The sequence below is a fragment of the Manis pentadactyla genome, chromosome 11 (genome assembly GCF_030020395.1).
Source record: "Manis pentadactyla isolate mManPen7 chromosome 11, mManPen7.hap1, whole genome shotgun sequence".
NCBI lineage: Eukaryota > Metazoa > Chordata > Mammalia > Pholidota > Manidae > Manis > Manis pentadactyla.
The window spans coordinates 97,396,495-97,423,602 of NC_080029.1; the positions used below are offsets into that span (position 1 = coordinate 97,396,495).

At 42.0% G+C, this 27,108-nt stretch overlaps 2 protein-coding genes across 5 annotated transcripts; one reads left to right on the forward strand and one right to left on the reverse strand.

Annotated features, from left to right (window-relative positions):
• The first annotated feature begins 2,123 nt into the window (after positions 1-2,123).
• DUT (deoxyuridine triphosphatase) lies at positions 2,124-14,244 on the forward strand. 4 transcript variants are annotated; one of them, XM_036924507.2, is made up of 7 exons: positions 2,124-2,278; positions 3,292-3,430; positions 5,420-5,511; positions 7,178-7,222; positions 13,369-13,443; positions 13,606-13,676; positions 14,117-14,244. In XM_036924507.2, the coding sequence occupies exons 1-7, from the start codon at positions 2,254-2,256 to the stop codon at positions 14,171-14,173; spliced, it is 504 nt and encodes a 167-aa protein (XP_036780402.2). In that variant the 5' UTR covers positions 2,124-2,253; the 3' UTR covers positions 14,174-14,244. The 4 variants fall into 4 exon arrangements, with proteins under 4 accessions (XP_036780402.2, XP_036780401.2, XP_036780404.2 ...); XM_036924506.2 differs by lacking the exon at positions 2,124-2,278 and adding an exon at positions 2,461-2,777; XM_036924509.2 differs by lacking the exon at positions 2,124-2,278 and adding an exon at positions 2,764-2,903.
• A 6,532-nt stretch (positions 14,245-20,776) lies between these two features.
• Positions 20,777-22,050, reverse strand: LOC118932861 (igE-binding protein-like). Its single transcript, XM_036926686.2, has one exon. It carries the CDS (start codon positions 22,048-22,050, stop codon positions 20,818-20,820), a length of 1,233 nt encoding a protein of 410 aa, XP_036782581.2. The 3' UTR covers positions 20,777-20,817.
• Positions 22,051-27,108: the final 5,058 nt, after the last annotated feature.

Consider the following 27,108-nt stretch of genomic DNA (forward strand, 5'->3'; position numbering starts at 1 on the left):
TACTAGAAAAAGTCCTTCAGCAAAATGACAGAGTAAACCAAAAAGAAGACACTAGATCTATAAAACCAGGGCTCCAATACAAGAGAGGGGCAAAAGGAAGTCCCAGAATGACAGCCAGTCAGCAGGACTGGAGGGTTGCTGCACCGACTGCAGCAAGAACACAAGAGTGAGGGAGGGGAGGTTGGAACTGACAGGGGACTTGGTGTTTCAGTGTTTCATTGAGTGTGACAGATGTTTGAGGTATTGGATCCCCTGGGAGTATTTGGAAAAAACAAGTAATAGGTAAATCAAAACCACCACCACTAACAAAAACAAATGCAAAAACAAGGCAGTTACTAACTTGATGGGGATAGGTGTAAAAAAAGGAAATGATCATACTACATTACTCGTCTCAGCCTTGAATGATATTTACATAATCATGATAAAGTAAATACTAACTGCTGACATCCAAAAACTGCTACAACTACTTTCAGAATGGAGTAGTGAGAGGGGCAATATACCTAAGCCTCAATTACCCAATTTCAGAAGATAATTTCTGTGTCATTAAAAAAAAATAGCAACATGTAATTTAGAAACAGGGATATAAATTTCAGTAGAAACAGCCAAAAAATAATTGGCAGTATGGCTCCCAAGGAATGAGACTTCGGGGATATTTGTGAAGAGGCAGGGCAAGGATTACTGTTTTTCATTATAGGCCTTGAAAAAGCATTATATGGAAAAACACTTTTGATTAAAAATTAAAGGAGGGGACAGAAAAATCAAGACTTTGAGAAGTGATCATACACAGGGTCCTGATGAACTAAGCAATCAGATCTCTATCATTCCTTCATGTAACTGTTATGCCCAGAATTCATGATCCCCAAAGACTACCAGGGAGCCTAGTCCGATGCAAAAGCAAAGAGCCTTTCTTCGAGCTGGCTCGAGCTCAATCTCTTATCTGCACGGACTCAGTGGCAAGATGCTGGAGAGAGCGAGCGAAAAAGCACAAAGGTTTTGTAGGGGTCTAGGGGCAGTTGGTGGGGTGATGGTTGTGGCCTTAGCTGATTGGCTGGGGAGGGTGCGGGTCTTGGCTGATTGGCCAGGGAGGTTGGCGAGGGAAGTTTCCCAGAAAGGGGTCATGTCGGGGACATAGTTCCTCAAGATGGAGGACACAGAACAAAATGGAGTCGGTCCCGGTTTGCTCTTTCATAACAAGTATTTCTCAAGCACCATGCTAAGCCAGACACTAAGGTAGGCCTCAAGAACACATAGTGAATGAGGACATAAATGGTGCCTGCCCTCACAGAGCATAGGTGTACTAGAGCAATTAGTGAACAAGAAAATACATAGTACAGGTTGCAGCAATAAGTGACATGAATAGAAAAAAGCTAACTAGGACAGAAAATGGTGGTGGGGAAAGACAGGGCACCTAACTTTAGTCAAGGTGTTCAGTTGTTTGTCAGGTAAGGCCTTCTGAGACTTGAAACACACAAAGCCTAAACCAAAGGATGTGTATGGACTCCCAACTTCCCCAATAATACCCTAACACTTTTATTTGCCGTTTTTCTAAAACTGCTCTACAGTTTGTATTTATTTTGAGAAGGTACAACTTGGTTTCTAGAGTTTTGCGTCAGTACCGGAGGTAACGAGTTAAAGTGAATCCTAGAAAAATCAGTGTACAACTGCCTATACTCCTCCCCACTGACAATTAAACCAGCGGGGCTGTGAATAAAATTGCATTATTTCCAGAATCCCTAGCCAGGCTTTACTGCATCTCCATATCAATAGACGTTTCCAAGGGGTGGAGAGTAGTCCATCTCCGTATCAATAGGTAATTAGTATCAACGGGTAATTACAGGGGGGACCGAGGGCAGATTTGGACCAGAGGTTGGGTGGGGTCCCTTTTTGCTGCACAGGTAAGTGGAGGACTGGTTATAAACAATAAACAGATTTCTTCCACTTTACTTCTCCCTTTGACTGATTTCGGTCTCAAAGGTAATTTGCTCAGGGCTAGGAGATGGGTTTTTCGACCGGAGTTACCGGACCCTTCAGTGCTTGTGTCGTCATCCAAAACTATTAAACTGAAGGGTCCTGAAGACCCCGCCCCGCTTAAAGAGCAAACCCCCAGTGCCCTTGCACTTTACGTGTGTGAGGAAGTCGAACACGCTGCCATGCCCACAGCCTAGGGCGCAGCACTGAGCGCGGCGACAGTCACGGGCACGGTGATGCGGTTCCGTTGCTTCTGAGGCCCTCGAGATTAGAACCTGAGGCGTCATGGCGGCGGGCGGCGCCGCCCCAGGTAAACCGCAGAGCGCTGGGGCAAATTTCGGGCCTCAAAACAGTCCCGGAATACGAGGCCAGAAAAATGATAAGGGTCTAGGGAGGGAGGCAAAGGAGCCCCTGGCGGCCGCCGCGGTCAGGACGAGCTGCGTTTCCCGGGACCCAGGCGCCGCCTCCGTGCACGTCCCGTCGGATGCCCGCTGTTACTGCTTCCGAGGTCACATTACCGAGCGGCGTCTTTAGGGCGCGGAACCGGCGCGTGCCTGCAGGACCTGACGCGGCGACTAGCACCCCAACGCCGGAGCAAATGACTCCCCTCTGCCCTCTCCCCGCGCTTGGCTGTTTCCTTCCGCCTCTGCTCCGCCCAGTGCCTAGGGTCGCGTGCAGCGCCCGGCCGAGAGCCCAGGCCGCGGGCTTCTCCCGGCCAGGCCCGCCCCTCCACCCCGCCCCGCCAGGAGTCGGGCTGCTCCGGCCGCTGTCCAGCGCTCGCTGCCTGGGCCGAGGCCCCCGCGGCGCCAGTAATGACGGGGCCCACACCTGAAGGACACGCTTTCCCAGACTTGGGGAGGTCGGGGGCGCCGCCAGCGGCTCGTGAAGGCGGGCGAGCGGGAGCGGAGCGCCCTCCGCTGTAGGCGCCCGGGGAGGTGGGAGTGCATGCGGCCCCCACGGCGCTGCAGCGAGTCCATTCGGGCCGCCAAATGGGGGAGGCGCTTGTTTTCTCGTGTGCATATTGGGGTAGGCCACCGAAGCTGCCCTGTACGTTGGACCTGTGCGCTGACTGTAGAAAGCCTAAAAACGCGCAGTGGTGTCCGATCCCCACCCAGTCTGCTTTCCGAAAGGGCTTCCAGCGAACAAGTTGGATCTGCCTCCCCTCTCAGCCAGAACTATGGGCTCGTCCAGCGGGAGATGGCGCGGGCGGGGAGTTGCTGGCGGGAAATTTAAAGTTCCGTGTGCGCGCTGCGGCTCATTGTGGGCTCTCTTGTTCCCCTTTTCGCCCTCGGCTCGCGTCCCTCGCCATGCCCTGCTCTGAAGACACCCCCGCCGTCTCCCCCAGCAAGCGGGCCCGGGCTGCGCTGGAGGGCGGCATGCGGCTCCGCTTTGCCCGGCTCTCCGAGAACGCCACCGCCCCCTCCAAGGGGTCCGCGCGCGCCGCGGGCTATGACCTGTACAGGTGAGTGGGGACCGCCGGCGCCCGTGCCCCCTCCATCGCTACCGCCCCACGAAGAAGGTCCAACTCCGGGGTTACGGAGCTCTCAGACCTGTTAGCTTATATTCTGACCGTCTGCTGCCTCAGTTTGAAACTTTCACTTAAAAGATTACAGAAACCTTTTTTGCATATATGTAGGGTTTCTGCCTTATTTTTACGTTGAGAATTTTAGTTTTCCTCTTTAGCATATATTCAGTAGGGATTTGGGCCAAGAGTGCAGAGTAGTGATTAAATATCTATAAATGTCCACACAGGTGTTGCTTTGCAACCTTTATAGGACCCTTAACAAGTGGAAAGTAGAGATGAGTAAGGCCCACGTTGGCCAGCACGCAGTAACCTGCTGATGCTGCGCTCAACAGAAAGAAAAGCCTTAACGGCAGTCTAGGTACTGAGTGTGAAAATACCTAAGATAGATTAATGAAGGCTCTTTGTGTCTTAAAAAGTTAGTAAAATTTCTTTATACATTCATATTTTTTAAGTTCACCCAAAGGCTGGGAATTTCAGAAAGGGCCTGAATATGAAAAGCAGGCATGTCGCTATACTCCCACCTTTTCACTTGTACAGCACTCATATCTGTACTAAAATGTTTATCATTTGCTATTTTATTTAATCGTCACAACAGTTTGTGTCCAGTTAGAACCATTACGGTAGGGGGAAAGTGATGTGAGGGGAAGGAGGGTTTACCACAGTACTAAATCTTAGACTTATTTTAAAGCATCCCAGATAATTCTAATGTGAGACCCACTGGTCTAAGTCATTAAGTACAGGGACAAGGGAAGAAAGGAGTGTGGGTTGATAGTAATGGGGAAAAGAAAGAAAAAGAAAAGTGAGGTACAGACTCTTACAGCCCAAAGGGATGTAGTTAAGTCCCTTAACTTTGATGGATAAAAGTAGAGTTGATGTAGATAGATTTAAGGTACTTTAAAACATGCCTAGCAAACAAAGGTGATTTTCTATATACTGACATACACATGGAAATAATTTATCTCTTTAATAAATTAGGGTTTAAATATTTAAAGAGAGGAAATTTCAATGAAAAAATATATATGAAATATTTATATTCTAATATATAATACTGCTTTACCAGTCTTAATTAAGATCTCTGAAGTATCCTCCAGTTCCGTTCATTGTAAAAAACTCTTAAATTTCTGTTAAGGAGGGGACTACAGGAATAGCAACAGAAGCATCATTTGCTGTGTGGGTCTTAGAGAATTAATTTCTTAGCAGTGTCCTCGGGGCCTGTTTACAGCACTCAGCTTTCTTCCTCCACCAGTGAAGTTCATGGCCACAGCTTTGGTAAGCTTGGTCAACTACTAAAACCAGAAGAACAGATATGACACAGCTCTCTCTATCTCCCACCTTCACCTTATGTTGTCCACCCATTTTTCCCTTTCCTTCTGCTCTCTTTCCCTAATTGAGGATTGTTGTGAGAATAAAATGAGTTATATAAAGCAGTTAGAGGTGTGCCTGTCATGTAGTAAGGGCTTACTAAATGTCAGCTATCATAAGCTATTATTTACCCTTCTTTCTTGGTCTGTCTTTTATCTTCCTCTTTTTATACCATGAAGCATACACCTTTTAAAAGTCTGCTAGATTCTGCCCTTTTCTGCTAATATGTATTTTAGTTTCCCAACAAAATTTTGTTCAGAGAACAAGTTTACATGTTGATGCTTCTTTCACCAAAAAAATTCAGAGACTGACTATAGCTAAAGTTGTCACCATTTTAATAATAGACTAAAAGAAAATACCTACCTCTACCTTTTTCCTAAACTTTTTAAAGATATGAATGGGAAATTTAGTGTACTGAATTCTTGGTAAGATGATTATTGAGACCTAAGATTTTATTATTTTATGAAACATTTGAAGCAATTCTATACACTTAGTCACAAGGAAGAAAATATGAAAACAATTTTATGAATAAGTACTGTTTATTTCCTTTCAATATCTTTGCAGTGCCTATGATTATTCAGTACCACCGATGGAGAAAGCCCTTGTGAAGACCGACATTCAGGTCGCTCTTCCTTACGGGTGCTATGGGAGAGTAGGTGAGTGATTTAAGACACAGGTAACTACTTGTCGAGCTCTTCCTTTTTATGTTCCTTCATCTCAGTTTCATTGGGAGTATAAATGAAGGAAAGGATATTACTCGGCCTGTTTCCTAAAGTAAAGAAGTGCCATTTGTGATGGCAAATGCAGCCAGTTGAAAACTTTGATTTATTTACGTATCTGCTTTTGCCTCTTTTTTTTTCTAATTCCTTATTTGAGCTTTTAGGAGGTTCCCATTGGCTCAGGAGGTTGTTCTCACAACTGTGAGAAAAACTGAAAATACAGCTGACTTTTAATTGGAGCCCCCCCTTCAATGATCAAATTGCATATGTCAGATTTCTTTTTGAAGACAGCAATGAGAATAGCTAATATTTGTTATATGACAAACAGGCTTAGGATAATGGCACACAGGGTTTTATATTATGAGAGTAAAACTTCTTACGCCTATTGGTCCCAGAGTATATCAGGCCATTTAGCCTTTTCCCCTTTGGGTATCTGGGTCTCCTCCCATGAGGTATGTTAGGGGAAGGAATATTCTTCAGTGCCCTACAGGGAAACGCCTCGTAGTGGGAGGGCCTAGGACAAAATAGAGTCTAATTCAACATATTTGACTTCCATGGAGTGAGTCAGTTGTCACTGGAGAGAGTTCAAAACTTTTTAAGAACATGATTCTCTAACTTCAGAGTAAACATGAAGGAGCAAATGGAAGTGTGTTGGGAGAGAGGGCTGTCCATCACTCTTGTTAACCATGAGTGTGAGAATTAGTATGTCAGCCTTTCCAAGAAAAATAAGATGGGCTGTCTTCTTATCTGGCAACCAAATATTCGTTAGAATATTTTGGGGTGGGGGGAAATCAGGAGAGGGAATGAAATAAAAGTAAAGGCAGGAAGGAGCAGCATTTATTGGCAAAGTACCTGATTTAAGTTAGTCTGGAAAAAAATACTGGAAGTTAGGATAATGGTAGGTGTGATGATGCTCAAGCCAGCAAGTATAAGGTGTAAACTTAGCTTTTTATTTTTTCAGTTTAAGAATAAAAAGTATAGTAAGAGTAAAATGCATAAATGCATAGTGGAATTGAAATCTTAAGGTTTTTGGCATTTTGCTTGACCAATATTAGGTCTTTTTTCTTATTCCTGTTCCTTTGGTTCATACAGACATACCTTTTGGCACCTGAGTCATGAGTAGGAGTCCCAGATTCTAGACTAAGCTCTGCTACTCATTTGTTAGGTGTATGACTCTCTCGATCTGCCTTCTTCCCATCTGAGAACAAAGTCCTCTTCCTCAGTCCGTGTCCCTGGCAGCTGCAGTTCTCCCTTGTGACCATACGTCTTGGAAGACTTGCCTGTGTTTGTTCCCATTTACTTACCTTGCAGATCCCTCCAGCAGCCCAGGGCTGTACCACCACGGATCCGCCATTGACTGAAGTTGTATGGGATTGGCTTTGTTGGTTTTCAGTTAAACCTTGTCCGATTTTTCTAAAATTATTTTCTACTTTCTTAATATAGTGTAGTAAATATATCCTTTAATTCAGAACCGTGTGCAAAGGTTAAGATGAAGATGTTGATGTTATAGGAGATGACAGTGACATGCTTCAATTATGTAAGCTGTGTCCATTATTACTCCTCCCCCTTAAAATAGCCAATATCTCCTTTTTTTGTTTTGTAGCTCCACGTTCTGGTTTGGCTGCAAAACACTTCATAGATGTAGGAGGTAATATATTTACATTTTTCTATAAATATTTGTAAATATTTACTTTGTCTTAAGAGGTTGTAAACAAATGATAAATTTTATTTTTATCTTCAAGAAAAGGAAATGGATTTTATTATTTGCATATCTGAAATTTGCATATCTGAAGCAATAGACAATTAAGATATTTTCAAATACCATTTGATTATACTTAATTTTTAAATGATCAATATGTGAAATGCATGTTATTTTACTAATAGGCCAATTAGACACTATCTGATAGGTAGGGTTTTTGCCTTGGCTTAGTGATAATCCACATTTAATCCAAAAAAAATGACTCTAAGAAGAAAGTTTGTTATTATAGGGGAAGTAAAGCTTTTATGTCATTATTTAAGCAATTGTATTTTGCTTAAATCATTATTAAGAAATTATTTAAACAAAAGGTTCTAGAAAATGCAGCTCTGTCTTCTAATAAGAATTTTCTTAACTTCATTAGAGCACCATCTATGTTTGGCAAAATATTAAAAGAATCTTTCCCTAAGGTCAGGAGAGGAAACACTGTGCTCCTCTCTACATTTCTTACCAAGCAAGTTCACAGTGGCTACTATTTCCCTGATAACAAAGCCCTACTCATGTCTGCCAAAGTCAACAACTCCCTAGTGAGGCCCCTTTCATGGAGGAGCCCCAGTGTCCTCTGCTAGGCACCCTTGTAGGTTCCCTAACTACTCCTCACTGTAAGGAAATTCTCACCTTTCTGATATGGTTCCCTTGCTTCGGATCTTCTCTGTACTGGAATACAGACCCATAGACATTTATCCTGAACTCTCTTTATCCCCATCAATAGTGGGGGAGTGCTTCACTTAACTAGCTGTCTTCACCCTCTGATAAGTGGGTGTGCTAGGTTCTGCACTTCAGCCATTTTTATAAAGCTTTTTAAGGAGGAGGACAGTGGCTTAAATGAGCTCAAGTTGACATGTTAAAAACTAGGATCTCCATCCGTAATTCCAATCCCTCTGTTCTTTCCACTGCAATTAGATGCTAGGGATCACCTCACCCCACCCCCTCACCAACCAAGCACTGTCCTGAATTGACTCACTGTTACACTTGCACTGCAGGGATTAGAGTTTGGGATGAGGCCTGTCCTTGGCTGTCTCCCCATGGTGTCACTAGGTGGTGCTGTGGGGCAAGAGAGGATCCCAAAGGTAGTTCTTAGAAGACTGCTGAGTTTGACCTAGCAGGGATGGATAGCCCATTCGGGTTGAGGATTGCCTGGGTTCAGCTATGCTTGGTTTTCAAAAATACCTTTACAAGGTCAAGTATGGTAGTTTAGGATTATAATTTAAGGATATAAAAGATTGTATGTATTTTTTAAATTAAGGTATCATTGATACACAATCTTATGAAGGTTTCACACGAGCAACATGTGGTTTCAACATTCACCCATATTATCAAATACCCTCCCCACCCCATTGCAGTAACTGTCCATCAGCATAGTAATATGCTATAAGAGTCATTACTTAATCTTCTCCTTGCTATACTGCCTTCCCCATGACCCACCTATATTATGTGTGCTAATCATAATAATACCCCTCAATCCACTTCTCCCTCCCTCCCCCACCCCTGCCCTTTGGTAACCACTAGTCCCTTCTTGGAGTCTGTAAGTCTGCTGCTATTTTGTTCCTTCAGTTTTGCTTTGTTGTTACACTCCACAAATGAGTGAAATCATTTGGTACTTGTCTTTCTCCGCCTGGCTAATTTCACTGAGCATAATACCCTCTAGCTCCATCCATGTTGTTGCAAATGGTAGGATTTGTTTTCTTCTTATGGCTGAATAATATTCCATTGTATATATGTACCATGTCTTTATCCATTCATCTACTGATGGACACTTAGATGGCTTCCAATTCTTGGCTATTGTAAATAGTGCTGTGATAAACATAGGGGTGCATATATCTTTTTGAATCAAGGATCTTGTTTTCCTTAGGTAAATTTTTAGGAGTGGAATTCCTGGGTCGAATGGTATTTCAATTTTTAATTTTTTGAGGGACCTCCATATTGCATTCCACAATGGTTGAACTAATTTACATTCCCACCAACAGTGTAGGAGAGTTCCCCTTTCTCCACATCCTCGCCAGCATTTGTTCCTTGTCTTTAGGATGTTGGCTATCCTAGCTGGTGTGAGGTGTTACCTCATTGTGGTTTTAATTTGCATTTCCCTGATGATTAGCGATGTGGAGCATCTTTTCATATGCCTGTTGGCCATCTGAATTTCTTCTTTGGAGAAGTGTTTGTTTAGATCCTCCACCCATTTTTTAATTGGGTTATTTTATTTTATTTTATTTTTAGTGAGCTCTTTAGTGAGGTGTGTGAGTTCTATATATTTTTATTGTTAGATTGTATGTATTAAAAAAATTTGAAAAGGTGAAAGTAACATGGGCTTTGTAGTAACAATTGGATTTGGGTCTCAGCTTTGTCAGTAACTGGCTAGTTATTACTTAACTTCTCTGAACCTCAGTTTTCTTATCTATAAAATTAAAATTAGTGTGCCTGCCTCAGAAGCTTGGAAGGATTAAGTGATAATGTATGACACTGCTTGATACATATTAGGCCCTGTAAGTTAAAGTTTCTGTCCCCTAGGGGCTTTACAGATTTTTTTTTTGATGTAGAAACTTTTCTTTCTGACTGTTACTAATTTTTGCCCTGTTTAAAACAACTGTCTTAAAAAAACAATTCATGTAAAAGAAATGGAAAGTTAGTTTGCCTGGTGGCTGGTGTGGTATTATTCATAAAATCACATTGTGGTGAGTTCTTGAATACACCGTATCTTAAAAATGTCTCTTAGGCACAAGTTTATCATAGTTGGCCACAATTTTTCAGAAAAGAGATGTTGTTAGAAATCTCAGACTGTAAATAATGGTCAAAGGGAAAAGTTGAGTATGCAGGATTCTGTTCAGAATGCACATCTGGTAGGTGTGGATGGTTTGCACTGAAGAAGGTTTTCAACAAATGACATGCCAAAGTCTTGACACAGTAAAACTTTTGCCTGAAGTCAGTTAATTACTCTGCCAGTTCCAATGCATGGTTTTTCCAGTGATAACTTCAAAATACTTTCTGCTTTCTCATGAAGAGAAATACCCTAATGCCTATGTCCTTTAGAGAAAAATAAGTCTTGGGTTTTCCTTGAAGGTCATAATCAGCTTTGAATAATAAATGAACTTGGAAATTTTATACTGCTGGCATTCATACTAAAAAAAAAAAAAAGAAGTATTATCAAGGCCTTTATTGCTGCCATGCCTTTTATAATTGACTTCATACAACTTCATATCTTTTAGTTAGTTGAGGGCTTTTCACATTTCCTTGAGTCAAGCATAAAATCTTGGTAGATCACCTGGCTTTGCAGAATTCAAGACACCCAACAATTTGAATGTGATAGGACTGCTTTACAGATCGATAGCAAAGGCCTTTACAAAAAAGGAGTGTTTTGTATGGCAGAAGATACCATAAATAAAAATATATTTTCAAGTCATGAAAAAGAGCTAAATACCCAAATAGCTAAGGGAAAGAACATAAAACATAGAAGAGGCCATGCAAAAGTACAGCAAACACATGGAGAAAAAAAATTCTAGCTAACTAGTTGTCAGGGAAATGTTAAACCATAAGATGCCATTTTTTACTCATCACATTGGCCCAAATTAAAAACATTGCTACCGTCTTGTGCTGGCAAGGACGATGGAAATAGGCATTCTTAAATATCGCTGATAGAAGTTTGAACTGCTACACCTTTTTTGCAAACTTATCTGGCAATATCCATTAAAATTTTAAATGTGTACACTGTTGGATCCAGGAGAATGCTTTTTGGAAACTATCTGATGAGAATAAAAAGCACTAATATGCAAGGACATATGTAAAGGGCTGTTTTGTTTATTATAAGTGAAAATGTAAAAGCAATCTGAATGTCTAATAATATGTAAGAGAATGGTTACTAAGAAATAATGGTCCTGCATTTCCACATCTAGAATTTAAAAGGAATGGCTAAGATTTATATATATATTAATTCCAAAGGATATCTGATATTTTAATTGGAAAAAGAAGGTAATAGGTAAAATGTTACCATAATATTTTGGCTACCTGAGTACTTGAGAATAGGGAAACATTATTAGTTTTTATTTTATATGTATTTGTACTTGTTTTTGTGTGATCTAAAATTTTTCTATTAAAGTAGAAACAGAAGAGTTGAGTAGTCAGTCCACATTGTCTTTATCTAAGGCATTCAAAATAACTGAGTACTAGCCTGACTTCAAATCTTCCAGCATGGAGATTGTATGGCCTTCGGTGGTCATTTTTTCTGGCATGGAATAGCATGATCTACTGAGGGATTTCTTCATTAAATCTGATTTAAGTTTTTCTGTAGCCAAAGCTTCTTGCATATTGATAACATAGGAAACAGCTGATCCTATCTTTATAGCAATTCTTTCAAAAAATATTAATGACTAATTTAACTGGCAGTGAAGAAAGAAACCAAGTTTTGGTATTTGAATTGGTTAATTTTTTTTTTTGCTGTGCAACTAGAAAAAAATACTGTTCCCTTCAGTCTAGACATAATAGGAACGACTTCTGCCTTTTAGCAACTTCTATACTTACCCTTGTCACTGTTAAACATCTATAGATCTTTAATTCAAACTCTCAAGTGTTGTGTCAGGAACCTTTTAAAAAGTACTTGAATTCAATTTCGTTTATCCCTAGTAATTCATTCATAAAGCACAGGGATTCATTTAAACTTCTGTAATCCACGGGAAAATCTAAAATGTTGGTTTTTCTGATATTTTCCCCATTGTGGGACTTTATTTAAAAGCTTTTTATTTTCTATATGAGAAAACTGAAAGGGATTGTTTACCCTTGTTCTAAAAAAAAATGTTTTTTTTTTTCCAGTTGACCTTCAAATAATTTTGAGTCTGGTAAACCAGCAATAAGGGCTAAATGCCTGATTATTTTTATTTCATTTTTTTTCCTTTGATAAGAGTTTTTTAAGGAAGTGGAGTGTTGATAAGAAGATGTAACATGGAGCTACATTTAATTCGGTTTACATGAATCCTATCCAGCATTTTACAAACTGAGAGGAAAGAATGAACACATATAAAAGGAAGTTGGCAGTGGGGCGGAGTGGGGGGCGAGGAGTGACTCCTGATAGGTAGGGGGTTTCTTTTTGGGGTAATAAAAATGTTCTGAAATTGATTGTGGTGGTGGTTGCATAGCTTAGAACACACTAAAAACCACTGAATTGTGAATTATGTCTCAATATTAGAAAAGGAAATGAGAAGACCTGGTGCACCTATATTATCTACACTTGTATTTATGGAAATGTTTTAAATTCTTGGCCCAAAGATAAATGCTAACAAGTCTGTTAAATATACCTCTCTGGGCCAAGGCAGGAAGGGCCCTGGCTCAAGTTTCTCTCCTGCAAAGATTTGCTGCCCTTGTGTTTATAATCTCAAACAGATACTAATGACACAAGCTCTATGTAAAAGTGTATTCATCATTAAGCTTATGTGCTAATGTCTTCTGAGAGATTGTGCTGTAAGAAAGGATGGTGACTTAAAAGGAGAGGAAGAATATAAACTGAAATGTTGAGCTCCATTTTTATTATAAAAATAGAATGTTCTGGTATTTGCTAGACTCCTGCTTAACAGTGTCAGCAGTGACTTACTCCACTGTAGATGCTCAGGTTTTCTGATACTTTTATTTATGACTCAATCATACTTCAATCTGGATATTAGTGGGAAGCTGCTCCCAGGAAAAGCTTTTAAAACCCAAATCACAATTTTCTTCTAGTCTTTTTGGCAGATGTGCAGCAGATAGGTGATAGGTTTGGAGAGAGTGATTCAGGGCCACCCATCTGAGATGCAAAGTGCCTGCTTCCAGTTTAGAGTAGGAAATGGTCATTTATAAAGCTGACAGGTTGAAGAATTTGGGCCATTTTCTAAATTCTTATTTGCATTTTAGTAGTATCATTTCTTAGTTTGGAGGCTTTACATCGTACCGGAGCAAGATCCTCTTATTCAATTCTAAGTATAAAAATCTCAAGAGCTACACAAGAATGATTTTGAGGTAATCATACACCCTCAGTATTTTGGTAGCACAAACCAAGCTAATGTTATTTTTCTTTTCTCCAGCTGGTGTCATAGATGAAGATTATAGAGGAAATGTTGGTGTTGTACTATTTAATTTTGGCAAAGAGAAGTTTCAAGGTATGTTAAATACATATAATCACATAAATGCAGTGAGTTAATTATGAGTTATGTATGTCTAAATAACATATACTAACTCTTCCAATTCTCATTCTGCAGGGTGGGATATAAAGAATGCATCAATGCAATACGAGTAATCTTTTGTTCTTTTTTCCTTTCAAGTCAAAAAGGGTGATAGAATTGCACAGCTCATTTGTGAACGGATTTTTTATCCTGAAATAGAGGAAGTTCAAGTAAGTATCATAAAAGCCTAGTAAGGAAAAAAAAAGCTTAGTAAGGAATGCTATAACATCTTTAGTGAAGAAAAAAAATTTGTTTGAGAATATAATATGCCATTTGTAACTAAATAGTAGCATATATGGACTTGTCTTATTTTAAGCAGAATTAAAATATTAGTTTTAATATTTTGAAATATTTTCCGTATCTGTTATATAGCATTACTACAGATAATAAGTCATTTTAAATACACTGAAATTCTGTTAATTTCCTTAGCTTTTTAAAAAATTTTCCGGTATTTTAATTTACATAGCTATTTTAAAATTTAATTTTTAAGAAACCCTCCTTTTTGAAAAGATGGTTTAGCAAGAATAAAAAGTCTTACAGATGACTTGTTAGAGAGTCCTGAAAGAGGATCTGAAGTTAATACTGTGTCACCACCTTTGTGTCTTGTCAGGTTTTGGATGACACTGAACGGGGTTCAGGAGGGTTTGGTTCCACTGGAAAGAATTAAAATTTAAGCCAAGAATAGAATGTGAGAATATACCTCTTTTCTTAGAAATAAAGAGTCTTTGTTTAAGTGTTTTGGTGTTTCACACTCTGTAAACTTAATAGCTTTAGCTTCTGAAACTATTTGGCTCTTAGGATCAAGTAAAGGGTAGCACTGTGGGCATCACCTGGACGTTTGCCCTTCTGTGTTTTCTGTATTTGATTGTTGAATAAATCTGTGGTGACCTAATGCAAACAGTTTCTGTTTTTAATCAAATGTACATCAATCACAAGTCAAAAAAAACTGTTAATACACTAAACGCTACCCCTTCAGCAACTATTTAATTGCTTTATAAATCATAAGCCATGTCTTTCATTCAATAAATCTGAATTTTTTTTTTTTGAGAGGGCATCTCTCATATTTATTGATCAAATGGTTGTTAACAACAATAAAATTCTGTATAGGGGACTCAATGCACAATCATTAATCAACCCCAAGCCTAATTCTCAACAGTCTCCAATCTTCTGAAGCATAACGAATAAGTTCTTACATGGTGAACAAGTTCTTATAGTGAGTAAGTTCTTACATGGTGAGCAGTGCAAGGGCAGTCATATCACAGAAACTTTCAGTTTTGATCAAGCATCATGAACTATAAACAATCAAGTCAGATATTTGTTTGATATTTATTTTCTTATTTATTTATTTTTTAAGAACATTATGTTTACTAGGCTCTCTGCTTCCCCAAGTCCGCCCCACAAACCCCATTACAATCACTGTTCATCAGCATAGTAAGATGTTGTAGAATCACTACTTGTCTTCTCTGTGTTGCACAGCCCTCCCCTTTCCCCCACTGTCGCACGCCCCGTCCTCGCCGGCAAGAACAGCACGCAACAACAGCAGGATTCTTCTGCAGAAAGCTTTAATCTTCAGCTCTTTTGTGATACAATCATCAGGGGAAGGACCCAAAGGGAAAGACTGGGCTAGCTATATAGTTCTCATGCTCCAAGCTGATTGCGCGCTGCCTGTGATGCTTCATTAGCATAGCTGCTACGATACGCCAATTGGTTAGCAGGTGAAGGTCTAATTAGCATGTGGTATGCGGCCAGGAAGTGGCGGGATTATCCAGAAGTAGTCTTTGTTTTGCCTACAACTTTTTCTCAAGCTGGGCGCCATTTTTGGGTGCGGCAGGTATGGCTACCAACATCTCCCCCTTTTTTGTTTTGTTGAAACTCAGGGCGGAACTTGTCAGCTGAGGTGGAGATAGAGGCCTGATCTCCAGAAACATTTGATGTCCTATTGGTGGAGAAGGGTATGCGGACACTGACCCTTATGCAATCAGGCATGTCTCACAGAGGGGCCCATGACCTCTTGCAGTGCAGTGCCTCGCACCCTCTAGCTGACGTTGGGACCGCCCGGTACAAAGGGTCTGGGCCTGTGCAATGACCCTCTTGCACCGAATTTCGTATGAGAAGCTTCGGGTAAGCGAACAGGTACCCTAACCTGGTGCAATGCCACAAGGGCTCAGGGTGCAAGGGCTACCTTAACCTAAAGTTGCGCTTCTTTCTTGAGTATGTTGAGCCATACTTGGGGAGAGGCGCCCATTTCTACTGCCATCAAGGCTTGAGCAATTACCACCTTATCTCGCCGTTGTTGGGCTTTGAGCTTGCACAACAACCAGAGTAGGAGCATGAGACCTCCAAGCATGAATACACCCATCCCAGCAATGCCCGCCCACTCTTTAACATGGGAGAGAGCTCTGTGGAACCAGGAAGAGAGTCCTTCTGCCACAGAGATGTCTATTCTGGTGGAGTTGATGTGGATTATCTCTCGCCGTAGCTCTTCTAGTGCTCCTTCAAAATCTTGGGACCAGTTTCCTGAAAGATACCGAAATAGGCCTCGGGACAGATTAGCTGCTCGCGTAAAGTTTTCATATTGAACGCTGGTAATGCAGAGAGCACGAAATTTTTGCTCACAACCTAATTGGGCTAATTGCCACAGCACATCGATTTGTTCTTCTACAAGGTCAACTCGCTGATTGAGGACCATTATTCCCCCCTTTAGCTTGCCATCAAGCGTGGATTGCCGTTCAAGGGCAGAGGTCACTGATTCTGCAAGATCATTGAGTTCCGTAGCTGTTTTTATAGAGGTGTCCAAGGCAATGGCGGTTGCAGTGGCAGCCACTGCAGCCACAGACATGATGGTTACTATGACGGCAGTGATGCCAAAGTCGCGTTTTTCGCGGAACAAGGTCATGGAGTCAGGAGCATCTACTGGGACAGGGACCCAACGAGGAATGCGGGCTACTAAGGCATTGGTATACTTACGTGCATCCCAACATTGTGATAAAAAGCAGGTGGAATTGGAACACAGATCAAAACTATAATTGGACAGGATAAACAGGAATGGGGGATGGAGACAAACAGGGGTAGGCGGGATAGTCTGAGAGACAGTGTTATTAATAATTTGATAGAGGCGGTAAGCACAGAGGTTGCCCATGCTCATTGCTCCAACGTAACGCTGAACCATGCTAGCGCTATATGGGGCTATGTTTCCTGCCAACTTTGTGAGGAGGGAGACATTCCCTACGCTACTGTTCCCTCCCAGGAGAAAACTAAGGGGAGAAAGGTCAGTGCATGACCCGTTAGCTCCACATAGCATCCATTTATGGAATGGGTTAAGCGATATGTCCTGTGAGATGCTAGACTCTCCCTGGGTTCTCCACAGGGTTTCTCTAGACATATCTGGCGATAAAGAGAAGTACTGTGCTTCGTCAACCCACGTAGTTACTCGGGACTGACACTCCGTCCAGGGCCATGGTTCTCTTTCATAGTCTCCCAAACACTGGGGGGCATATCTGGGCTGGTAGGGTCTATGGCAATACGGTGACTGGGTCGTCTTTTCAGACTGGCCACAGGACTTGGCTGTATTATAGCAACGGGTCATGTTAAAAGTATGGGGCTGGACAAAAGTACCATTGATCCAAATAACTTCAAGGGTAAGGTCGGCATAAATGAATGCAGTTCTGGAAGAGGAGGCGTCAGAATACCGGTCATGGGGATCATACCAGCCATATGTTTTCCGTGTGAGGGGAATGCAGTTTGTACAATTCACACCAGTGGTGAAACATAACGTCCCTTTGGTAGCAAAGGTCCGGTTTTCTCCCAAAGGCGCTGTCACTGTGTCTAGGGCTAAATATGGCAAGTTAATGTTCGAGCTAGTAGTGAAAAAACGTGGAAACACTGCTGCATTGTAGCGGACTGGCATAGGCTTAGGGAAGGCAGACAATATTCCCCATCTCAGTACTCCCTGAATCGGGGTTCCCAGCGACGAGAGCAGGATCAGTAGGCACAGAGAGGTCATCTCCTTTGTCCAGGACCTTCCTTGTCAGGCGCTCTGGGATCCAGAAGGGGTTTTCTTCACCCTGGGGGAAAACACATACAGCTCCCCTGGATCTTATTATAATTGGATCCGGGCCTTTCCATTGGTTAGATAATACATCCTTCCATTTTACCAGTTCTTGTGGGTCTTTTGGCCACTGATTATGGCGGTCCGCCGCTGTATGGCCTTGAGCATCCAGGTTCAAAAAATTGAGTGTGAAGAGTGCTAGGGCTATAGCTGTTTTGGGTGTGGGGGGTATGTCCTCAATTCCCCCTTTTTGTTTAATTAGATAGGATTTGAGAGTGCGGTTCGCGCGCTCCACGATCCCTTGACCCTGTGGGTTGTAAGGAAGACCAGTGATATGTTTAATTCCCATGTGATGACAAAATTGAGCAAATTTGGCAGAAGTATAGGCGGGACCATTGTCCGTTTTGAGGATTTGGGGTAACCCCCATGCGCTCCAAGCCTCAAGACAGTGGTGAATGACATGGGAAACTTTCTCTCCAGACAATGGGGAGGCAAATATGACTCCCGAACAAGTATCTACAGATACATGTACATATTTCAGCTTCCCAAAGGAAGAAATATGTGTTACGTCCATTTGCCAAACCTGTAAAGGCTTAATACCTCTAGGATTGATCCCAACATGAGGTGTGGGAAGAAAACTGCAGCAGTGTTGGCAGCTAAGAACAATGTTCCTAGCTTCGGCTCTGGTTATGCAAAACCGCTTGCGCAATATTTCAGCAGTGACATGGAATTGTGAGTGGAACTTTGAAGCTGTGGCGACAGGGTCTAGCAGAGGGAAAGCTATGCTTCTAGTTGCAAGATCTGCTAAGTGGTTGCCTTGGGTCATAGGCCCGGGAAGGCCTGAATGTGCTCTAATGTGAGTCATATATAAAGGAGAGCGTCTAAGGAGTAATTGCGATTGTATTTGTTTGAACAGGGTAGCTACTGAACTAGATGCTTTGATCAGTCCTGCTACTTCTAGGGAATTAACTGCATTAACAACATAACTAGAGTCTGACACAATATTTAAAGGCTCATGAAAGGTTTGTAGTACTTCCAAAACTATATGGCATTCTACTATCTGTGGAGTATTGGGTGTATAGTTTTTTGTTACAACTTCGCCATCATGGACATAGGCACCTGTACCTGTCTTGGACCCATCTGTGTAGACTGTCTTTCCATGTGGCAACGGGGTTAAGCTAGTGACTCGAGGGAACACCAGGGGATGATTTCTAGCAAAATTGATGAGGGGATGTTTTGGGAAATGATTATCAAAGGTTCCTGAGAAGCTATAAGCAAGTATGGCCCAATCATCATTCATAGCACATAATGTTTGTATCTGCTCCATATTGTAAGGGGTTATGATTGTTGCTGGAGCTTTCCCAAAATATGTAAATGAGTTTTTTACTCCCCTCAGAGCGAGATTGGCTATGGCAGCTGGGTAGTATTCTATCGTTCTAGCCTGAGAGGCTTGGGGATGGATCCAGAGCAGTGGCCCTCGTTGCCACAAGACTGCAGTTGGCAGTCCCGGAGTAGGAAGGATGCATAATTCAAAGGGTTCATTTAATTGTATCCTATTCAATTGTGCTGTCATTAAGGCCTGTTCTACCTTATGGATAGCCTGCACTGCCTCAGGTGTAAGGGAGCGCGGAGATGTTAGTTGTGAGTCTCCTTCTAGGATTTTAAACAGTGGTTTCAAGTCAGTGGTAGGTATCTTTAAAAATGGCCGCAACCAATTAATGTCTCCTAGGAGTTTCTGGAAATCATTCAAAGTTCGCAGCTGATCATGTCTTATCTCAAGCTTTTGGGGGCAAATTACATCTGTGTAAATGGTGGCTCCTAGGAATTTGCTAACACTAGATTTTTGGACCTTCTCACTGGCTATATTCAGTCCCCAAGTCTCTAGGGATTTAGTGAGCTTTACATAGGCCTCTTCTACTTCTGCTGATTGTGGGGAGCAGAGAAGGATATCATCCATGTAGTGAATGATTTTCAGTTTGGGGTAGTTTTCGCGAATTGGTGCTAGCGCTTGCTGAACATACAGTTGACATATGGTGGGGCTATTTGCCATCCCTTGAGGGAGGACTTTCCACTGAAATCTGGCGTCTGGTTGCTCATGGTTAATAGCTGGCAGGGTGAAAGCAAACCTTTCTCTATCTTTGGTGTTTAGGTGTATGGAGAAGAAACAATCTTTGATGTCTATTATGATTACTTTCCATTCTTTGGGTAGAGCAGAGAGAAGTGGCAGTCCTCGCTGGACAGGTCCAAATAGCCTCATTTGAGCATTTACTGCTCTCAAGTCATGAAGCAATCTCCATGATCCTGACCTTTTTCTGATTATAAATATGGGCGTATTCCATGGAGATACAGAGGGTTCTAAATGTCCTAATTGGAGCTGTTCTTGTACTAAATGGTGAGCTGCTTCTAATTTCTCAGAGGATAGGGGCCACTGAGGAACCCATATGGCCTCCTCTGTAAGCCAAGGTATGGGCATGGCGTCTTCAATGGCCCCTACGAAAAACCCAGGCCATGACGGTCATTTTTTACTTTGGGAAGGATAGGCTCTGTGCGTCCCTGTTGGTGTTTCCCTAGTCCTTTACCAGGAATATATCCCATATCCATCATCATGCCTTGGGCAGGGGTGGAGTATTCATTAATAAGTTTAAGGCCTAGGCCCTGCATAACATCTCTCCCCCACAAATTGACTGGTAGTGGGAGCACATAAGGGGTAACTGTACCTTTTTGCCCTTCAGGCGCCTGCCATCTCAATGGTTTGGCACTAATGGTAGGACTAGACTCATATCCTAAACCTTGTAAAGAGTGTGAGGACTGTGTTATAGGCCATTTGGAGGGCCACCAGGTTGCAGAGATAATACTTTTATCTGCTCCAGTGTCTAGGATTCCTTCAAAACTTTTTCCCTCTATTTTAAGGGTCAATTTTGGTCTGTCTGCTAAATCTAATACTATAAAGGCTGAGTTATAATTAGAGGAACCAAAGCCCTTTTCTCCTCTCTCCGTGGTGGTAGCTGGATAATTGGCATGGAGACTAGGCAACACTAAGAGTTGGGCTATGCGGTCTCCTGGGGATATAGGGTAGATTCCTCTGGGGGCTGAACACATGATTTTTACCTGTCCTTCATAGTCTTGATCAATAACCCCGGGGTGGACTACAAGGCCTTTCAAGGTAGCAGAAGAGCGCCCCAAGAGCAACCCTACTGTATCTGGTGGTAAGGGGCCTTTAAAGTCTGAGGGGATGGGTTGAACTCCCATCTGTGGAGTTAACACTATTCTGGTGGTGGCACGGATGTCCAATCCCGCGGAACCTGGAGTGGCTCTCCTCGGGGGGCTTGGTTGCTCCCAAATGATACTTGTGTACTGGTTGCCCCATATATTTGCGGGCCCTGGCGGCGGGGGCCCCTCTGGGAGTTTTTTGGCGACTCTAAGGGTTTCCCTTCTATGTCTTTAACAGATCGGCATTCATTGGCCCAATGTCTGCCTTTTTTGCACTTAGGGCACAATCCAGGGGTCTTTTGGGTTGTGTGCTCTAAAGTTGGGCTTCTACATTCTCTCCTTATATGTCCTAATTTCCCACATTGAAAACACTTAACATTCCTATTAAGGTTCTTAGCTTGTCTATGACTCTGCAATATAGCGGCAGCTAGGCCTGCATTGGTGAGGGGCCCTCCTACCTCCCTGCAAGCTTTCAACCAAGCAGTCAATCCTTTCTGCTTCCAGGGGGTAATTGCCTGTCTGCATTCTCTGGTGCACTGTTCAAACACTAGTTGTTGGATGAGGGGCATGGCCTGTTCTTGATCTCCAAACACTCGGCCTGCAGCTTCCATCATGCGAGCAACAAAGTCTGAGAATGGCTCGCTTGGCCCTTGAATAATCTTCGTCAAATTGCCTGAAACCTCCCCTTTGTTAGTGAGAGCCTTCCACGCTTTGGCTGCGCACGCATTTATCTGCGCATACACTTGTACGGGGAAGGCGGTCTGGTTAGCAACCCACTGTCCTTGACCTGTTAACATGTCAAAATTCCACACGGGCTGTCCCTCAGCAGCATTGGTGCGTGCTTGTGTCAGGCTAAGATCATGCCACAATGCTTTCCATTCTATATACTGCCCCATGCTAGAAAGACAGGCTTTTGCTACGTACTGCCAGTCCGAGGGCGTCATAGCTGTTTCTGCCAGCCTCTCAATTTGTGCTAGGGTGTAATTAGCACTGACTCCATAGGTCCGAATGGCCTCTGCTAGGTCTTTGACTTCTTTATAGGTTAGGGGCTGATGGGCACGTGCTCCATTGTCTTCGATTACAGGGAACATCTGTCTAATTGCCCTTAAATCCTCCGGAGCACAGAAGGAATGTGCGCCGCTCGCATAGGGCGGCGGGGCTAAGGGCGATGAGGAGCGTCTCACTTTCATTTTCCCTTTAGTTTGCGTCTCCGTATTGCTGGCCTCTGTACCTTTGCACTTAGCAGTTCTAGAGACTCTGGTCTCTTCCTCCTGTTCCGAGGACATTAATTCATATTCTGATTCCCTATTGGAAAGTTGGAGTTCCCTCAACTCTTTCCAGGGGTATTTGCTATTTTCTCCGAGGCGGTCGTCACCTGCTTCTCGGGGCTCTTTCGCTTTTGCCCTGGACGGGCTCTCTCCCTCATTCTGGGGCTTTTTAACTTTCGTTTTAGCGGCCCCTTTTCGGCCGCGAGCTAGCTCTGTCTCCCGTTCCGTTTCTGACATACTTTCTTGGATGTCTGACAAGGCTCTCTGACCTGCTTTTATCACCTTTTCACACTTTTCATCCTGCAGGCAAGCTCTAATCAGTTTCCATAGTGGTCTAGTGCCTCCTCTCAAGTGTCCCTCTTCTTCCTCTCTATCAAGATCTTTCCCTAACTTGTCCCAGCTCGGGATGGAGAGGGACCCTGAACAGATAAACCAGGGGGCAACACGGTCTACTTCTTTTACAAATGATCCTAAAACTTTGGTGGAGACCTTCAAATTTCGCTCTTTGAGAACTGCCTGTAATGCTGAGACTAACCATGGTGCGTTTCCCATGGTGCCTCTTTATTTACAGAGAACCATCAGCCACCACCCTTAAAAGCGCGTCTCTCGGAACTTACCTCTCCGGGCTTTCTTCCGTCCTGCAGTTCTGAATCCTCTCCAGATGTCTGAAGGGTCCTCCCTGTGCCGGTGATGTTCTGGTTCCCAGGTTTCGGCACCACTTGTCGCACGCCCCGTCCTCGCCGGCAAGAACAGCACGCAACAACAGCAGGATTCTTCTGCAGAAAGCTTTAATCTTCAGCTCTTTTGTGATACAATCATCAGGGGAAGGACCCAAAGGGAAAGACTGGGCTAGCTATATAGTTCTCATGCTCCAAGCTGATTGCGCGCTGCCTGTGATGCTTCATTAGCATAGCTGCTACGATACGCCAATTGGTTAGCAGGTGAAGGTCTAATTAGCATGTGGTATGCGGCCAGGAAGTGGCAGGATTATCCAGAAGTAGACTTTGTTTTGCCTACAACTTTTTCTCAAGCTGGGCGCCATTTTTGGGTGCGGCAGGTATGGCTACCAACACCCCACCCCTCACATTATACATGCTAATCATAATACCCCCTTTCTTCTTCCCCACCCTTATCCCTCCCTACCCTCCCATTCTTCCCAGTCTCTTTCCCTTTGGTACCTGTTAGTCCATTCTTGGGTTCTGTGATTCTGCTGCTGTTTTGTTCCTTCAGTTTTTCTTTTGTTCTTATACTCCACAGATGAATGAAATCATATGGTATTTGTCTTTCTCCACTTGGCTTATTTCCCTGAGCATAATACCCTCTAGCTCCATCCATGTTGTTGCAAATGGTAGGATTTGTCTTATGGCTGAATAATATTCCATTGTGTATATGTACCACATCTTTATCCATTCATCTACTGATGGACACTTAGGTTGCTTCCATTTCTTGGCTATTGTAAATAGTGCAGCAATAAACATAGGGGTGTACCTGTCTTTTTAAAACTGGAGTGCTGCATCTTTAGGGTAAATTCCTGGAAGTGGAATTCCTGGGTCAAATGGTAAGTCTATTTTGAGGAACCTCCATATTGTTTTCCACAGTGGTTGAACTAATTTACATTCCCACCAGCAGTGTAGGAGGGTTCCCCTTTCTCCGCAACCTCGCCAACATTTGTTGTTGTTTGTCTTTTGGATGGTGGCCATCCTTAATGGGGTGAGGTGATATCTTGTTTTAATTTGCATTTCTCTGATAACTAGCAATGTGGAGCATCTTTTCATGTGTCTGTTGGCCATCTGAATTTCTTCTTTGGAGAACTGTCTGTTCAGCCCCTCTGCCCATTTTTTAATTGGATTATTTGCTTTTTGTTTGTTGAGCGTGAGCTCTTTATATATTTTGGATGTCAAGCCTTTATCGGATCTGTCATTTACGAAAATGTTCTCCCATACTGTAGGGTACCTTTTTGTTCTATTGATGGTGTCCTTTGCTGTACAGAAGCTTTTCAGCTTGATATAGTCCCACTTGTTCATTTTTGCTTTTGTTTTCCTTGCCCGGGGAGATATATTCATGAAGAAGTCGCTAATTTTCACATCCAAGAGATTTTTTCCTATGTTTTTTTCTAAGAGTTTTATGGTTTCATGACTTACATTCAGGTCTTTTGATCCATTTTGAATTTACTTTTGTGTATGGGGTTAGACAGTGATCCAGTTTCATTCTCTTACATGTAGCTGTCCAGTTCGGCCAGCACCATCTGTTGAAGAGACTGTCATTTCCCCATTGTATGTCCATGGCTCCTTTATCGAATATTAACTGACCATATATGTTTGGGTTAATGTCTGGAGTCTCTATTCTGTTCCACTGGTCTGTGGCTCTGTTCTTGTGCCAGTACCAAATTGTCTTGATTACTGTGGCTTTGTAGTAGAGCTTGAAGTTGGGGAGTGAGATCTCCCCCACTTTATTCTTTCTCAGGATTGCTTTGGCTATTCGGGGTCTTTGGTGTTTCCATCTGAATTTTTGAACTATTATATATCAGTTCATTGAAGAATGTTGTTGGTAATTTGATAGGGATTGCATCAAATCTGTATATTGCTTTGGGCAGGATGGCCATGTTGACAATATTAATTCTTCCTAGCCAAGAGCATGGGATGAGTTTCCATTTGTTAGTGTCCTCTTTAATTTCTCTTAAGAGTGTCTTATAGTTTTCAGGGTATAGGTCTTTCATTCCTTTGGTTAGGTTTATTCCTAGGTATTTTATTCTTTTTGATGCAATTGTGAATGGAATTGTTTTCCTGATTTCTCTTTCTATTGGCTCATTGTTAGTGTATAGGAAAGCCACAGATTTCTGTGTGTTAATTTTGTATCCTGCAACTTTGCTGTATTCTGATATCAGTTCTAGTTGTTTTGGAGTGGAGTCTTTAGGGTTTTTTATGTACAATATCATGTCATCTGCAAATAGTGGCAGTTTAACTTCTTTACCAATCTGGATTCCTTGTATTTCTTTGTTTTGTCTAATTGCCATGGCTAGGACCTCCAGTACTATGTTAAATAACAGTGGGGAGAGTGGGCATCCCTGTCTTGTTCCCGATCACAGAGGAAAAGCTTTCAGCTTCTCGCTGTTCAGTATGATGTTGGCTGTGGGTTTATCATAGATGGCCTTTATTATGTTAAGGTACTTGCCCTCTATACCTATTTTGCTGAGAGTTTTTAACATGAATGGATGTTGAATTTTGTCGAATGCTTTTTCAGCATCTATGGAGATGATCATGTGGTTTTTGTCTTTCTTTTTGTTGATGTGGTGGATGATGTTGATGGACTTTCGAATGTTGTACCATCCTTGCATCCCTGGGATGAATCCCACTTGGTCAGGGTGTATGATCCTTTTGATGTATTTTTGAATTCAGTTTGCTAATATTTTGTTGAGTATTTTTGCATCTATGTTCATCAGGGATATTGGTCTGTAGTTTTCTTTTTTGGTGGGGTCTTTGCCTGGTTTTGGTATTAGGGTGATGTTGGCTTCATAGAATGAGTTTGGTAGTATTCTCTCCTATTCTCTTTTTTGGAAAACTTTAAGGAGAATGGGTTTTATGTCTTCTCTGTATGTCTGATAAAATTCCGAGGTAAATCCATCTGGCCCAGGGGTTTTTTTCTTGGGTAGTTTTTGATTACTGCTTCAATTTCTTTGCTGGTAATTGGTTTGTTTAGATTTTGTGTTTCTTCCTTGGTCAGTCTTGGAAGGGTGTATTTTTCTAGGAAGTTGTCCGTTTCTTCTAAGTTTTCCAGCTTCTTAGCATATAGGTTTTCATAGTAGTCTCCAATAATTCTTTGTATTTCTGTTGGGTCTGTCATAATGTTTCCTTTCTCATTTCTGATTCTGTTGATGTGTGTTGATTCTCTTTTTCTCTTAATAAGTCTGGCTAGCGGCGTATCTATTTTATTTATTTTCTCAAAGAACCAGCTCTTGGTTTCATTGATTTTTTTCTATTGTTTTATTCTCAATTTTGTTTATTTCTTCTCTGATCTTTATTATGTCCCTCCTTCTGCTGACCTTAGGCCTCATTTGTTCTTCTTTTTCCAATTTTGATAATTGTGACATTAGACTATTCATTTGGGATTGTTCTTCCTTCTTTAAATATGCCTGGATTGCTATATACTTTCCTCTTAAGACTGCTTTCGCTGCATCCCACAGAATTTAGGGCTTTGTATTTTTGTTGTCATTTATTTCCATATATTGCTGGATCTCCATTTTAGTTTGGTCATTGATCCATTGACTATTTAGAAGCGTGTTGTTAAGCCTCCGTGTGTTTGTGAGCCTTTTTGCTTTCTTGGTACAATTCATTTTTAGTTTTATTCCTTTGTGGTCTGAAAAGTTGGTTGGTAGTATTTCAATCTTTTTGAATTTACTGAGGCTCTTTTTGTGGCCTAGTATGTGGGCTATTCTGGAGAATGTTCCATGTTCACTTGAGAAGAATGTATCCTATTGCTTTTGGGTGTAGAGTTCTATAGATGTCTATTAGGTCCATCTGTTCTAGTGTGTTGTTCAGTGCCTCTGTGTCCTTACTTATTTTCTGTCTGATGGATCTGTCCTTTGGAGTGAGTGGTGTGTTGAAGTCTCCTAAAATGAATACATTGCAGTCTATTTCCTCCTTTAGTTCTGTTAGTATTTGTTTCACATATGCTGGTGCTCCTGTGTTGGGTGCATATATATTTATAATGGTTACATCCTCTTGTTGGACTGAGCCCTTTATCATTATGTAGTGTCCTTCTTTATCTCTTATTACTTTCTTTGTTTTGAAGTCTATTTTGTCTGATACTAGTACTGCAACACCTGCTTTTTTCTCCCTATTGTTTGCATGAAATATCTTTTTCCATCCCTTGACTTTTAGTCTGTGCATGTCTTTGGGTTTGAGGTGAGTCTCTTGTAAGCAGCATATAGATGGGTCTTGGTTTTTTATCCATTCAGTGACTCTATGTCTTCTGATTGGTGCATTCAGTCCATTTACATTTTGGGTGATTATCGATAGGTATGTACTTATTGTCATTTCAGGCTTTAGATTCGTGGTTACCAAAGGTTCCAGGTTACTT

Bases quoted from the DNA above. Each gene is read 5' to 3' on its own strand.
- DUT (XM_036924506.2), top strand. From the start codon at position 2,567: ATGACTCCCCTCTGCCCTCTCCCCGCGCTTGGCTGTTTCCTTCCGCCT. The intron at 7,223-13,368 runs GTAATATATTTA...TCTTTTCTCCAG, and splicing joins ACACTTCATAGATGTAGGAG to CTGGTGTCATAGATGAAGAT. The intron at 13,444-13,605 runs GTATGTTAAATA...TTTCCTTTCAAG, and splicing joins TGGCAAAGAGAAGTTTCAAG to TCAAAAAGGGTGATAGAATT.
- LOC118932861 (XM_036926686.2), bottom strand. From the start codon at position 22,050: ATGTCCTCGGAACAGGAGGAAGAGACCAGAGTCTCTAGAACTGCTAAG.